This window comes from Balaenoptera borealis (assembly GCF_965194805.1).
Source record: "Balaenoptera borealis genome assembly, chromosome: 12".
NCBI classification, from domain to species: Eukaryota; Metazoa; Chordata; class Mammalia; order Artiodactyla; family Balaenopteridae; genus Balaenoptera; species Balaenoptera borealis.
Window position 1 is genome coordinate 50,116,825 of NC_138869.1, and position 15,144 is coordinate 50,131,968.

The window sequence follows — 15,144 nt, forward strand, 5'->3', positions numbered from 1 at the left end:
CTGGAAGGCAGGTGGAACACACCTCAGGTTTTCCCTCCAGGAAAGGGTGAGGAAGTTGGAATATTTATCCACCCCAGTGACCATCTACCATTGGTTGAGGGCTGCCGGGGGGCTGGGCTTAATTTCCCAGCACAGCTTGCTCCTTGTGCCAGCTCAGTGGGTGTAAGTAGCCAGAGAAAGCCTTCTTTGGGCAGCAGGTTGCAGCTGCTGGGGACATCATGGGGTCCACGTGGATGGGAACGGTCAGGGCAAGCCACCCACAGTATCTGCTACGAGGCAACACAGCTCATGAGGAGAAGTCACATCTGTCCTATCAGGTCTGAGCTTGGGCTAGAATTAGGATACGAAACCTAAAAGTCAGGAGCTGGTGCAGGTGGCCCTGGGAGGTGGGGAGTGAGCCAGGAATGAGGTGAGGGGTCCTGGACGTTTGTCATCAACTGTCCTGGAGCCCCAAGTCTTGTGTTCCTGGGCACTAGCCACAGTGTGAGGCAGGTCAGCTTTCTCTCTGCCGGGATGACCTGGGACTATGTTGAGAGATTTTCTCAGTCTTTGCAAAACATAAGGGTCCCTGTTTCCCACACATACCCTCACTCAGCACTCAGTACCAGCTCTTTAGGTTCACCCCAAGCATGAGAGTGGGAGAGAGCGTGCATGTGTGTGTGTTGTGTGTGTGTGTGTGTGTGTGCGCAGGTCCTGGGAGGACTGCCTGGAGGACGACCACTTCTCGCGTCGAATACAGTGATTGCAGACTGGGCTGAGATGAATAGCACAATAAGAGATGGGCAACATGGAAGGGGCAGAGAACAGAATTAAGGAGCCCTGTGCAGGAGAAACGGGCTGAATTCTGTGTGAATCTTCCCAAGGCGCAGCCTCCCTCAAAGGCCAATGGATAACAGTATTTGGAGATGCCTCATGCTGTCTAAGTCAAGTGTCAGAAATTCCCACCCGGTTTGGATTTGAACGGATTACTTGGGTTCCCTGAATGCTTTGCAGACAGAATTACAGAGACTGTGACTTCCAAATGTAAGTATAATGAAACGAGAAAGTAACATCAAAATGCCTTGCCATTCTCATGGAAAAATCACCCAGGAAAAGAGCTTTTAGGGGACTTCCCTCCAGTGGTTAAGACTCTGCACTTCCACTGCAGGGGGCACAGGTTCGATCCCTCGTCGGGGAAATACGACCCCGCATGCCGCGTGCTGCGGCCGAAAAACAAAAAAAAGAGCTTTTAGAACACAAGTTTCATTAGAGTTTTCCTCAGAGTTTATAAATACACGTACTGATAATAATCATTATTATCAATGATAGCAATCACTATTGCTATTTTAGCAAGCACCATTTCTCGAGAATCTCCCATGTGCCAGTTATCTTGATTTTCGTATCTTATTACACTGAAGCCTCACAAGAATCCAGATATGAGGAAACAAAGGCACCGAGAGGTTAATTGATTTGCTCAAGGCTGCACAGTGGTTAAGTGGCAGGGCTGGGATTCAGCACCAGACTTCTCAAGTTCCAAAGCCTGATCTTTAAATTCTTCACTCCATGTACAAGGTGATATATTTGAAACTGATTTCCTTTTAGTGGTAAAATGGTATTCTTGTAAGTATTGAGGTCATTTCTTGACCACTTTATCTACTCTTTATCATGATCAGAATTTGCAGAATTCCCACAGCCACATGGAATCCATGGTTTTGATTCGACTTCCAGACTTGGTGATGATTCCATGCCAACCAGCTGACAAGGCTGCAAATTTATAGACCAGATCCAGCATGCAGATTTGCTTACATTGGTCTACACGGTATTTAAAAGTAATTTGAAGTTACACTTACAGCTTGGGAGATTTGATATCAAAATCAAGATTTCCAACTCTTTGTGAATAATCAGAGGATCTACAACACTGATGGCGGCTCCCTCTTCTGTTCACCGCAGTCCCCACCCATCTCTAATGCCTCCCTGTCATTGGTGCCAAGTGACAGGAGCCAGGTAGCATCACACTTTGCACTGTGTTTTTTCTTAGAGTAAATTAGATTTTTCTAATTCCTTTACCCCCTCAATTGTTTTCTCACCTTCCTGGCCTCTGTAGGCATTTGAGGTTTTGACACTTAAAAATTAACTTCTTTAGATGAATTCAATGCAATGGTTATTTGGTACTCTCTATTATCCATTTAAAAATTAATAAACAAATTCCTCTTTAACTGTTTAAAAAAGAAAATCAACTTCCCCAGTTCGGTTCTTTAGAGACACCAGGAAACCATCCTAGGTTTACTGTCCTCTCTCCTGTGCTCTTACCCTGCTGAATGGCACAAAGACACCAACTCACCCGCGAATCAGCCTTTTTAAAATTGTGGATCTCACACTAGTTACTGTGACCTCAGGCAACTTCCTTAACTTCCCCAGCCTCTGCTTCCTCATCTGGAAGAGGACTCCAGGTCACTTAACGTGGGCAGTTAGGCAAAAGGCAAGCCAAATGCTCAGTTCGCCCAAAACACTGAGAGCCAGTCTGCCAAATGAGCGAGTCACCAAATCATTTGATTCTTTGAAGTATCCTGTTTCCGTTGATCAGCTCTTGTCTTGTCCCCATATCAGGATTTTACGGGATATTTAGCTCTTGTCTTCCCCAGCTCTCCACTGCTGCAGCTGGAGACTGAAGCACCAAGTGGGGGAGAAGATTACAGGGGAGAAAGGGGATTAAAGAGAGGCAGGCTGGGGCGGGGGCTGGGGGCGATGCATGAAGAGAATACATTCATGAGCCTGTGTTCTTTATTATGAAGACTCTCATAAATATATTATCCATATGAATAAGAAACATGAATGAAGAATATGCTCATAAGAATTCTCCTTATTAAAGAATATATTACTCTCCTTTCCCTCCATCTCCCCCTCTCCACCCTTAGGCTCCAACAGCAGCAGCAGGAAACGGGAGCAAGGACACTCTGAATGTTCCTTTTAAATGCTGCTATAAAGACAAAATGAAAACTTCAATTAAAATGAAATGATTAAACAAAACAAGTGAATTTATCAAAGTTGCCATTCAGCCTAGTGGGAAATATACTGGTACTTTCCTCATTGGAACACTGGGAAGATTAAACGAGATGATGATTCTGAGGTCCACAGCCTAGCACTCCATACACAGGGACTATTGTCACACTGCTCAGAACGGTGCCACCGCCCAGCCTGCCACCCAAATCTACGACCTGAGTCAGCCTTGACTCCTCCCTCCTGCCCACCCTCAAGTCCAGTCCAAACCAAGATTCTATCTGCATGGTGACTAAAAGAGACCCCCGAGGGACTTCCCTGGTGGTCCAGTGGTTAAGACTCCAGGCTTCCACTGCAGGGGGCACAGGTTCGATCCCTGGTCTGGGAACTAAGATCCCATGTGCCACGTGGTGCAGCCAAAAAAAAAAAAAAAAAGAGAGAGAGAGAGAGAGACCCCAGGGAGCATGGGAAGGAAGGAATTAACAATGTCTTGAGACTTACACCAGAAAATCAGCTAGTGATCAAGTGAACAGGAGTGCAGAGGCCCTAGGCCCACGATGGAATCACCCCTTTGCAGGGAGAATGGGTCCCTTGGTGACGGCTGATGAACCAGGGAAGCCTGAAGGAGAGGCAGAAGTTGCACATTGGTGGGGTCTGCCCACCCACTGCCCGAGAGAGAGGCTGGAACCATTAAAATTTCGCTTTCTGAGTTCACGTTCACCAAGGCACCATCAGATAACCTGGCTTCCTGAGGAGCAATGCCTCCAAGGAGAGAATGTTCTCACCCCACTGCTGTCAACCTCCAGGCTGCTTGAAATTAGTAATTTGCTTTCTGGTTTGTTCTCAGGTCCCTCATGGGTTATGTTTATTCAAGCATCAATAACTTCTGGGACTGAAAAGATTCAATCTCTAAGCTTACATGGCTGAAGGTCAGAACCAGATCAGTGACTCATTCTCCAGGGTCAGTGTTCCCTGGTGGGGGCCTCTCTGTATGGCCAGTACAAGGACCCCCAGTGTGATTGAGGGCTCTTTCCCCTAGCAGCCTCAAGCACCTCAACAAGACATCAGGTCTGGGGCAGAAAGTAGGACCCAGTACTGCTGCAAAACAGAATCAGGTTTGAAGTTCCCTGTGAGGCACCAGCAAATGTTCTTGATCAGGACTTATGGCCTTTCCTAATAGTGTTGGAGAGGAAGGGGGAAAGTTCTTCCCCAGATTAGCCTTAAAATCTAATCGAGGAAAATTTTGTTGCCTAGACGATGGCATATTAAAGTGTTTAGCAAAAGCAAGAATTTATAAAAAATTGTCCCTGATCTATAAGAACTAGGGAACTTAATAAATCTTCCAGGATTTTTAGCCATGCTTACGATATATCATACTGAGAAATTGCATTAGTATGTAGATGAGACGGGCAGAGGGCTATGGGCTCCTGAAGCAATAGGACAACACTCTAGAGCATTCTTGTGGTAATGAGTGTGTCTCTCCCGAGTAGGGTACCCAAGAGAAGGAAAGGGGGAAGGGAGACGAGGTATGCGTTGGGTGTCCTGATGACCTACTTTGTGCAGACACAGGGCTGGTAACCTTGACTATATAATAGCATCTCTTTGAACCCTCACTGTGTAAATCATTTGTTGTTTGTTTTTTTTAAAATATCCATCATATTAAGTTTCTTAGGGTGGCAAATGAGAGAAGCCAATTCTGGCTAGCTTAAACAAAAAGCAGTACTTACTGTGTAAATGCTGCTGGATCCCGCAGAGTAAAAAGGAACAGCCAACCCAAGGCTGGAGAAGGGCAGGAGCCAGGGACGGGTCTGTGGACTCAGCAGTAGCCTTGCTGCTGACCTCTTTGGTGAACTGACTTGTCCGTGACTCAGCAACCCAAGGTCCAGCCCCTCAGTTCAAGGGCAGAGAACGTGATGGTCATAGCCAAAATTGGGTTCTCCCCTATATCAGCCAGGGATGGCCAAGAGGGTGGAGACATGCAGTGTAGACAAAACCTCTGAGGGCTCATCCATGCTGGATTTGTGAGCTGTTGTTCTCAGAGATGCCGTAGTGGCAAGGTCCCCAGGTTTCCCAACGCCAGCTCCTGGTGTGATGTTCTCAAAGCACCATGAGTGCGTTACAACGAGCGCTCATCCCTTTCACCACAAAACCTATTTTGCTCTTTATATTATGAGCTTATATAGCGATGTAAACATTAATAATTAAAAGAAACAATCCGCACTAAAAGTTTTTCGCTGCAGTAAGTACTTAACAAATTAACCTAATTAAATCAGACCTCTCTGCGGATTTGTACAATCCTTTTTGTCTCTTTTCAAGTAAACGAATTTTTCCCACTGAGGAAAAGATGGTGTCGTGAGCAATACCCCTGCTTCTTTGTTTTCCCTGGGGTTGGAGGAGCTGGGGGCCTGGGAGGTACCTGCACCAACAGGGTTCCAGATGCAGTTTTGGTTTCCCCACTGAGCAACATTTGCAGAAATTTAGAAGGCAGAAAGGAGGTAATAGACATTCTCCATCTCACAGAAACTGGTGCACATTGAGACTCCACAGGTCAGAGTTCTTTGCAGCAGCTATGACTCAGTAGATAAAGGGCATGGCCTGGGAATCAGCATTTTTAACAGCCACTCCAGGTGATTTTTATCATGACACAAGTGTGGAAACATTGCAAGTCACCACGCTGCCTTCTCTACTGATTTTCTTTTCTTTTTTATTTATTTATTTTTGGCTGTGTTGGGTCTTCGTTTCTGTGCGAGGGCTTTCTCTAGTTGCGGCAAGCAGGGGCCACTCTTCATTGCGGTGTGCGGGCCTCTCACAATCGCGGCCTCTCTTGTTGCGGAGCACAGGCTCCAGACGCGCAGGCTCAGTAGTTGTGGCTCACGGGCCTAGTTGCTCCGCGGCATGTGGGATCTTCCCAGACCAGGGCTCGAACCCGTGTCCCCTGCATTAGCAGGCAGATTCTCAACCACTGCGCCACCAGGGAAGCCCCTCTATTGATTTTCTGTAGCTGAGAAAGTTACTTCATCTCCTGGGGCCTCAATTTCCAGCCTTTGACTTGGGCACTAGGATAGTGACCCATTATTATGTGCCAGTTGCCTAAAACTTCTTCAATGCAAAGGTTTTAATTAAAAAGCTGGAGACCCAATTTTCCAGCTAATGAATGGGATGGAAAATTAACACCAGTACTGTACCAGAGTTTGGAGGGGCTGTGTGGGGAAGCTATAGGTTTTGGGGAGATACCCATTCCATCTCCATCACTTACCAGGCTGGAGTAAAGCCAAGTTATGTAGCTCCTCCAACCTCCATTTCTCCACCTATGATTTAGTTATGATTCATACCTTCATACCTACCCTGTAAGATTTTGCAAGGTCTGAAAATACTGCATGTAAGGGCCTATGTGTACTATTTGTAAAACTGGTGTTAATATGGTAGCTGCTGGTGATAGAAGTAATAGTAACAGGAGTCATTATTAGTGATTTTTTTAAACCTAGCTTTGATCATTCTGTAAAGCAGACGGGGAGATCTGGCCCTGGGGTGAATGCTCATCGTAACGCCCATTATCAGTGGCTTTGAAGCATCACGCCAGGAGCTGGTGTTGGGAAACCCTAGAGAGGCCAGTCCAATCAATACACTAACATTTGCTTTGTCCTCAAGCCTCATGCCCATGTTGACACAAGTGGCCATTAGAGGACGATGACGAGCCGTGGCAGAAGTAATGGGCTGGAAGGAGGCGGCAGCACGCTGGATGTGGCACTTGAGGAGATAGTGTTTTAATCAATTGTAGGTGGTCATTAATGTCTGGGGTAAGGTTGGCTTGAGGTCAGGTGTGTTATCGCACGCAGACCCAACCTCGGAAACAATGTGGGTTCCCAGCTCAATAAGGAAGGGGCTCTCAAGGTCTCAGAAGCTTCTCAATGACCTCAACAGCAAGGGAGGCCGCCAGCAGGAATTTTACTGTACGATTCATGCTGTGCGGGCAGGAACTATCAAATACCTTTTTTCTCTAGAGGTAGGAGAAGCCACACAAAACCAACTGATTAAGCTAATCAGTCAGTACTGAGAATGATGAAAAGTTCTGCCCCTGAACTTCTAACTTGCAGCTCTTTCTTCTCCTTTCTGAAAATGACCAGGATGCAAACCAAAGGAAGGGCTGACTTGCTCTCAGTGTTGCCTGCCTTTCAGGTGGCCATGATTCACTCATATTGTTTACTTTCTGTCTGGATTGAACGGAGAAACAAGAGCGGCTTATATACATTATAGTTTGTCCACTAAGTGGATACGGTGCAGTTGTTAAAAATGGTTCTGGGATCCCTGTCATAGGCATGGAAATATTAGACCACAAAATATTAAGTGAAAAAAGCAAGATACAGAACTGTATACACAGTAGTAGTTCATGTTTATAAGGAAGAAAATGTGCCCACACCCACAATGAAGTCGGGAAGAGCACACATGAAGAGATTGACACCAACCACCCCCGCGGCAGGGTGCCATCAACTGTGTCTACGTAACAATAATGAAAACTTCTGTTTCCAGTGGGGGGATGACGAGCGTTTTAAATTTCCTTCCTTATGACTCTCTGTACTCTCCAAGTTCTCCTTATGAAATGTATGTCGTTTAGTTTTAAAAGTGCAGAAAATGAAAAGGGGGCAGCCGCAAACAGGCACTACAGCATTCTTTGTAATGGTTTAAAAAGTGGCAGTATCTAACAATCTGACAGTAGGGGGAAAAGTTAAGTAAAATCTGGTGTGTTCATCCAACGGCATGTTAACTGGCCTTAAGATTTCATCCTGAAGGCTCTAGCACCTTGGTGAAGATGTTGCAGACAGGCTCTCTCGGGGCCACTTCCATTCTTCCCCTCTTGTACAAGGGTCCCCCGTCATAGCTTGGGTTCCTGCAGATGAACTGGCTTCTGAGGAGCAGGGCTTCTGCTTCTACTATTGCTCCCGTGTCTCAGGCATGTGCATCCTGGGAACCCAGACTGCCACCTGCAGCTCCACTCCGTGCAAGGATTCTGTGAGCCACGAAGCTTTGGAAATAAACCCCTTTCTTCTTACAATGGAAATACACGTAGGGAAAGGTTCATTACCATGTTCTTCCTTTCTAAAAAGTGAGGTACAAAACTCTCTCTAGAGCATTATCACAGCCTTGTTGGAAAAGCAGAAAAACCCCAATCAGAAAAAAAGACCGAAAGGGAATGCAACCAAAGCATGACAGTGACTGATGGTCTTTGGCTTCCAAGATCACGGGAGGACTCTTCTTGTTTACGTTTCTGTCTTTTGCACAATTTCTCTAATACAAGTACGTGTTGACAAGTTTTTAAAACTGAACATTTTATAAGAAAGATCAACTGTCACCAGAGTCTCTCCACAAAAGTGCAGAGAGGATTTTTTTTTTAACTTTTTTTTTTAAATTTAATTAATTAATTTATTTATTTTTGGCTGTGTTGGGTCTTCGTTTCTGTGCGAGGGCTTTCTCTAGTTGTGGCGAGCAGGGGCCACTCTTCACCGCGGTGCACAGGCCTCTCACTGTCGCGGCCTCTCTTGTTGCGGAGCACAAGCTCCAGATGCACAGGCTCAGTAGTTGTGGCTCACGGGCCTAGTTGCTCTGCGGCATGTGGGATCTTCCCAGACCAGGGCTCAAACCCGTGTCCCCTGCATTGGCAGGCAGATTCTCAACCACTGCGCCACCAGGGAAGCCCCAGAGAGGATTTTTGTGGTCTCCTCACTGCCACCTGTGTCCCAGTGTGGACACCGTAGCTGGAGCTGGGGGTCCTGCTGGCACTGGCGTCTCTTCCTCTCTTCTTTGACTCCCCTTCCCGTCCTCTGTATCTTTTCCTTTCTCTATTAATATTGACATTCATGGGCACATCTTATTTTTCAGATGTTTTCCTTCCTTCGAATCCTCACCTGAGATTAAATAATAAGGAAGCATGATAATGGTAAATAATGATTTTCATCGTAACAATCACAGTATAATAGGATAAGTGGAGCCCTTTGACCCAGGTTGAATAACTAGTGGTTTATTCTGCATCCTGCATCCCTGGATGAAGCAAATTTTTCCCTTTTCCATCTGGAGCCATCAAGCGGTGAGATAATCAACGGATGAGTGAAGGCAGTGAACAGGAGAGCATCTTCACCAGGAAGATGCCAGCGGCAAGTGCAGCGAGGGCTTCCCAGTAGCTACAGCTTGCATCCGTCCAACCACCGCTCCAGAGTGTCGGAGTGCTGGCAGTTGAGGGTCCAGGAGGTCCTGCGGGGAGGAAGGCCAAGCAGAGTGAACCGGAGGGGGCTCCCCATAGTCACAGCTCGGCATCTCCAGGGAGCTCAGCCCCCGCTGGCCCATTTACACCCGCTGCCTGGCCCCTGGAGCATTTGAGTGGGCGTAGTTCTGAAAGCTTTCTTGCATCCCAAGTATGTCTCTCTCGCTGGCTGGCTCCACCACCCGCTGGCATGAGGACTGGTGCTCCCTCCATCCTGCTCACAACGTCTCCCCTTCCCATAAACCCCACACTGCAAGATGGGGAGGCCGAGCTGTGAACTGCGAAACCCTTCTCTAACCCTGCAAAGCATTTGTAACTTCTCTGAAGTGAGCATCAGAGAAGCTCTGTGACATGTATGGTGAGTACTTGGCAGATCCTAGTTCTGAAACGGGAACACTTGTCCCAGGGCCACGGCCTCTTGTTACCTTTCCATGCACCTGCTTCACCCCTCACCTTCCAAAATTCCTTCCAGCTCCTCAACCTAGGTCAGCTGGACTGAGTTTCTCTAATCTTTTCTCCTGGTCCTCCAAACATGACCCTCCTATTCTCAGCGCCTTGGCCAGAATCCAGACCCCAGGTCCTCCTCTCCCATCCTAGAAGTGGCGGGAGTCACCAGGCCACTGCAGGCCATTAGACATCAGTTCGTCCCATCCCTCGACCGGGCATGAAGCTCCATGAGTCTTCCAGGGTAGGGGGTCACACAGTTGGAGAAGGGGCGGTGACCCCCTGGCCCTCATAGTTACAAAGCAGCAGGGAAAACACACACAGACGTATTTTCAGAAATTGCAGCGCCCTCCATAGCCCCTGGCAGGCACTGCAGAAGGGACTCCTTGGGGAGGCGGGTGAGGGGGGCCTGGGTCTTCTCCCTTCCTGTCCGCCCCAAGTTCCACAGAGCAGCCTGATCTGAGCTTTGGAAAAGCTGTGGCAGCTTATTAGCTTAATAAGAGCTCACTTCACTGGGAATCCTGAGCAAGTAAGAGGCCTTGATCAGACTGGCCCAGCACATCTCTATTTAGTGCCATACAATGAAGATGGTTTTAGCTCATTAGTGCTTACCCTAGGGGGCCAGCCAAGCTTCCAAATTAATTGGAAGGTCAAGACTATGCACGAAAGATATTTCCAACACTCAGAAGACAGCTAACATTAACAAGAGGATTCCCACTTTAAAATGCAATCTATTAAATTAGTGAGAAAAATAGGTTAACGAATAAGTGGTGTTGAGACCACCGACCAGCCGTTTGAAAAATATGAAGGCGAATGCCCTGTCTGACTTTTTAATACCAGAATAAATTCCAAGAAGGACCAACATTTAAGTATAAAACCATGACAATTCTATTTTATAATTTATTTAACAAAAACTTAACACAAGGTATTTTGTGCCAGGGACTGTTCTAATATAGAGGAAAACATGGCTTGATTTCTTTAGAATCTTTCATCTTAATCTTGGTTGCTATACACTTACAGTCCCAAACCAGTGGGACTTGATGAGTGGGTGAAAGTCATTAATACAGGCTACTTACCACGCTCCCATTCCTCTTTTTCCTTTTACAATTTTCTTGGCACATTCAATTGTCTCTTTTAAATTTGGATTCAGTAAAGCTGTGAAGGAAATGAAGTGGAATGATACCATGTCACCACTCAGCAGCTAAGTCAGAGTGATGTCAAGCTACCAGGGGCTCACGTTAGAGAGGCTTCCATGTGATTCCAAGAATAAATCTATCCCTGTATTTTTCTCAGACAACACTGGGAAGTAGCAGGATGTGGTCATCTTTTACTAAATCTATTGATTTTTCCTTATAATTCTTATAATGATATTTTCATTAAAAATGTATATGATGGGGACTTCCCTGGTGGTCCAATGGTAAAGAATCTGCCTTCCAATGCAGGGGACATGGGTTTGATCCCTGGTCGGGGAACTAAGATCCCACATGCTGTGGGGCAACTAAGCCCACGCGCCACAACTAGAGAAGAGGAAATCTGCACGCCACAACTAGAGAGAAGACTGCGCGCCACAAGAAAGAGCCCATGTGCCACAACTAAGATCCAATGCAGCCAAAAAAAATGTATATGTATAGTGAATATCCTGTGCTAGGCTATAGAAGAAGCAGTGGAGATAGAATGAGAAACACAATAAATCCATCCCTGCCTTCATAAAGCCTACAGTCTGGAAGGGGGTCGATAAAGATTATAGACAATTATAATACAAAGGATACCTGGAACCATGGGGGAATGCAGCATTGAGTGGGGACACCTAATTCAGGGTTGAATTAGGGTCAGGGAAGGGTTATTGGGCCAAGTGACATCTAGTGGAGTAGGTAAGGAAAAGGGGTTGAGGACATCACAGAAGGAAAACTGTTCCAGGCAGAAGGAACAGCATGTGAGAGGGCTCAGAGGTGCCCCGAAGAACCAACATGTCTATGTATCCATCCTTCCATTCCTTCCTTGGACCATGAAACCAAGACCTCCCACCTGGGACCCCCTCCTTCTTGCCCGCACTACAGTCTCCCCGCTTCCATAACCTAGTCTGATTGCTTCTCCTTAAAACACTACTTCATTGCCCCCTCGTTGCCCGGAAAACAGAACCTCAAATCCTTGGCTTAGTCCAACTTTGCCCAACGTGGCTTTCCACTTCCACTGCTTTCCTCCACGACCCCACCATTCAAGACATGTCAAGGGGCAGGAGGCAAAGACAGTGCCAACCCTGATGGTACCGATACCCACAGCTTGGGGGTCATACACAGATCCTCTTCCCAGACTTTGTTCACACTCATCTCCCAACCTGCATCTGCTCATCCAAAAGTACAGTCCTTAAAAGTCTGTCACTGACCACCTAGCCCACTGTGCCCTCTCCCCTTTTCTGAATAAAACGTCACTTTGATTCAGCACTTATCTGTTATATACATGCATACAAACATACTTACCTGCATAGTATGCATGCATACATACATGTATCAGTCCTAATGCCCAACTATCTTGTAAATTATTCAAATAAAGGAAAATTGTGTTCATCAAGCACGAGACACCGTGCTCAGGACTTAAAACTTGTAAAAGCCTTGGAGCACCGCTCACTCCCCCCAAAAAAAGCCTCATCCCTATTCTGCTCTGTAGCTCATGGATTAGTTTTGCCCGTTTCTAAACTTTACATAAGTGTGTTCATATAGTACGTACGCTGTGTGACTACCTTATTTTATTCAACATTATGTGAAATTTATCCATGTTGTTGCTTATAGCTGTAACTTATTCATTTCCATTAATGTGTGATTAGAAAAAAAAAGAACATATTTAGGAAAACATTCCTTCATGCACTTTGGTTTTTAAAAAGAGTCTGCAAATAAGAATATACCATGATCTATTTATCCATTCAATTGTTGATGGACATTTGCTCCAGGTTTTGGGTTTTATTTAAAAAAAAAAAAAAAAAGCTGCTAAGATCAAATAAAATAAAATAAAAGCCTTGTCAGGTAGGTACTATTATTAACTCCATTTTCTTTTTTAAAATTTTATTATTTATTTATTTATTTTTGGCTGCGTTGGGTCTTCGTTGCTTCACGTGGGCTTTTTCTAGTTGCGGTGGCTTCTCGTGTTGCGGAGCATGGGCTATAGGCACGCAGGCTTCAGTAGTTGTGGCACATGGGCTCTACAGCACAGGCTCAGTGATTGTAGCCCACGGGCTTAGTTGCTCCATGGCATGTGGGATCTTCCCGGACCAGGGATCGAACCCATGTCCCCGGCATTGGCAGGCGGATTCTTAACCACTGCACCACCAGGGAAGCCCCATAACTCCATTTTCTAGATAAGAAAACTGAGGCTCAAATCACATAACTAGTAGGAGGTAGAGCCAAGGTTCTGTCTGGCTTCAAAGCCTATGCTTTTTCTGTTTCCCACCCTGCCCGACAGGAAAACTATGCGATTCCTCTGAATTGCCCCCAGTACACAGCACAAGGTCTAGCTCCTCTAGATGGTGCCTTGTGAGTCCTGTTGGCTTGTGGTTGCAAATTCCCAGGGAAGACTGTCTTTCCCCTGTCTTTAGAGTGTCTTCCCTTTGGGGTTTTCTAGCTCATCCCTTTCAGCTGACAGGGTAGCTCTCAGGGGTCTCAGGTCTCTTAGGAGGTCGCCAGTGCACCTCCGTACCTTGCTCAGACCCTGTCTACACAGTGACATCAAACCCCCAGGGTCATCATTGGATTCAGTCTTCACTTACCTATCTGCATTTTTGCTCCTCTTTTTAGCCTCTAGGGATGTCTTACCTTCTTGCCAGCTCAGCTATAGGTACTTTAAAAGATGGGGGTTTTTTGGTTTTGTTTTTTTACTTTTTTTACATTTTCTCTAGTGGGAGGGTTTTTCAGGATATCTAGCCCACCGTATTTTCATCACAGCACTCAATACCACCTCTATTACAGATAATTGTATTGGACTCTGGAGATAAACATACGTAACCTTCTTATGAGACATAAATGACAGCCCGTCTTCTCCCGGTGATCACTCTGCCTGTCAAAGTGGCGGCCTCCGCTCCCCTTGAAGAAGAGTGTCTTCTACGTTAGGCCCAGCCGGCGCCCTCTGCCCTCACCCGTCAGGCTCCTCCCTGCCTGCCCCTCTGCCCACCTGGACGTGGGTCTCCATCGCTGCGTCCCAGGCTGCCGCAGCCCCTTCCCCTCGCGGACCTTTGGCCGTGCAGTGCTCTGCTCGGCCTCCCTGGGGTCCACCCTGGATTTGGCTCAGCCCCGTCTTTGCCAGGCCCTCCTCCTCCCGGCTCCAAACTTGTAAACGCTGGCCAGCCCTCTGAGCTCATCGCGGCCGCCCCCAGGCCCCAGGGTGGAAGGAGGGGGGGACCTACCAGAGCAGGACACGTGGCAGCGGTTCTTGCCGTGGTCACACCAGTCACTGTTGCGGATCTGAAAGAGGCCGTAGCCGGTGTAGCCACCGCGCAAGCTGTCGTAGGCAGCAGTGGGGTTGAACTTGCTCTCAAAATAAGCCAGGCACACCCCTAAGATGGAATGGGAGGGGTGTGGCTCAGAGGAGAGCTGGGGAAGCCTGGGCAGGCGGCAGTGGGAAAAGACGTGAGGAGTGGGGCTGAGAGGGGCTACTCACAGTTTTCGAGGCTGTAGCCCTCAAAATCACTCAGGCCTCCTTCGTGGAGCTTCTTAGCCACCACACAGCGCCCCAAGACTGCAGCGCCACTTGGAACCACCAGGTACCCGATGAGGGAGAGCACCATGGACGCCTTCATCCTCTCCAGCTCAGGGTGACGGCCGCCAGGTGAGTGGACGGAGTCACAGGTAATTCCCACCGAGATCACTGGGACTCTGGCCGAAGAGAAGGGCGCTGTGGGACTGGGGGTGTGCAATTCAGTGTGTTCAGAAAAAGGGGATGCCCTCCTGGCTTAATCACAATACTTCTTCCCATCCTAATTCCGTGTTTCGTGTCACTGCAAACCCATGGTACCCGAGGCCCTGCCTCTCCTCCTCCCCTTCACCTCCTGTTTTCTCAGGAAACTGCTCTCTCCAAGGTCTCCTCCCCACCCCCCAACCCCCATTCTTTCCCTCCAGCAAAACCCGATGGATGCTTCTTGGGTTTTTTCGCACTCATTTCTCCTTGACAGTAGATACAGATGCTCAAAAATGCTTTCTTCCTCTTTACTGAGAAGAAATGAGAAATGAGAAATGAAAATGAGAAATGAGAAAAGAAAAAAATAATTCATCATGGTCCCACCATGATAGGCACAACAGACACTGTCATGTTGAATTACTTCCGCCGTTGCCTTTTATCCTGGAATATATTCTGAGCTGTGGTCTTAACCTTTACACAGTCTTGACTCCAGATTTTCTACAAACCAAACTCCAGTGACCTTTTCTCTTGCTGTCCTCACGAGGAGACCCGGTCCAGCCCGGACCTGCCAGTGATTAGCTGGGTCGTCA

The 15,144-nt window shown here is 47.1% G+C and overlaps 1 protein-coding gene across 2 annotated transcripts in view; it reads right to left on the reverse strand.

Annotated features, from left to right (window-relative positions):
- Positions 1–1,011: 1,011 nt before the first annotated feature.
- Positions 1,012–15,144, reverse strand: part of LYZL4 (lysozyme like 4) — a 51,101-nt gene continuing 36,968 nt past the window's right edge. For both annotated transcript variants that reach the window (XM_082348798.1, XM_082348799.1), the window contains 4 exons: positions 14,318–14,559; positions 14,064–14,213; positions 10,750–10,828; positions 1,012–9,219 (listed from right to left, as the gene is read on the reverse strand). In XM_082348798.1, the coding sequence (XP_082204924.1) occupies positions 9,150–9,219; positions 10,750–10,828; positions 14,064–14,213; positions 14,318–14,456 (438 nt within the window). In that variant the 5' untranslated portion in view covers positions 14,457–14,559 and the 3' untranslated portion in view covers positions 1,012–9,149. The remainder of the gene's footprint in view (positions 9,220–10,749; positions 10,829–14,063; positions 14,214–14,317; positions 14,560–15,144) is intronic.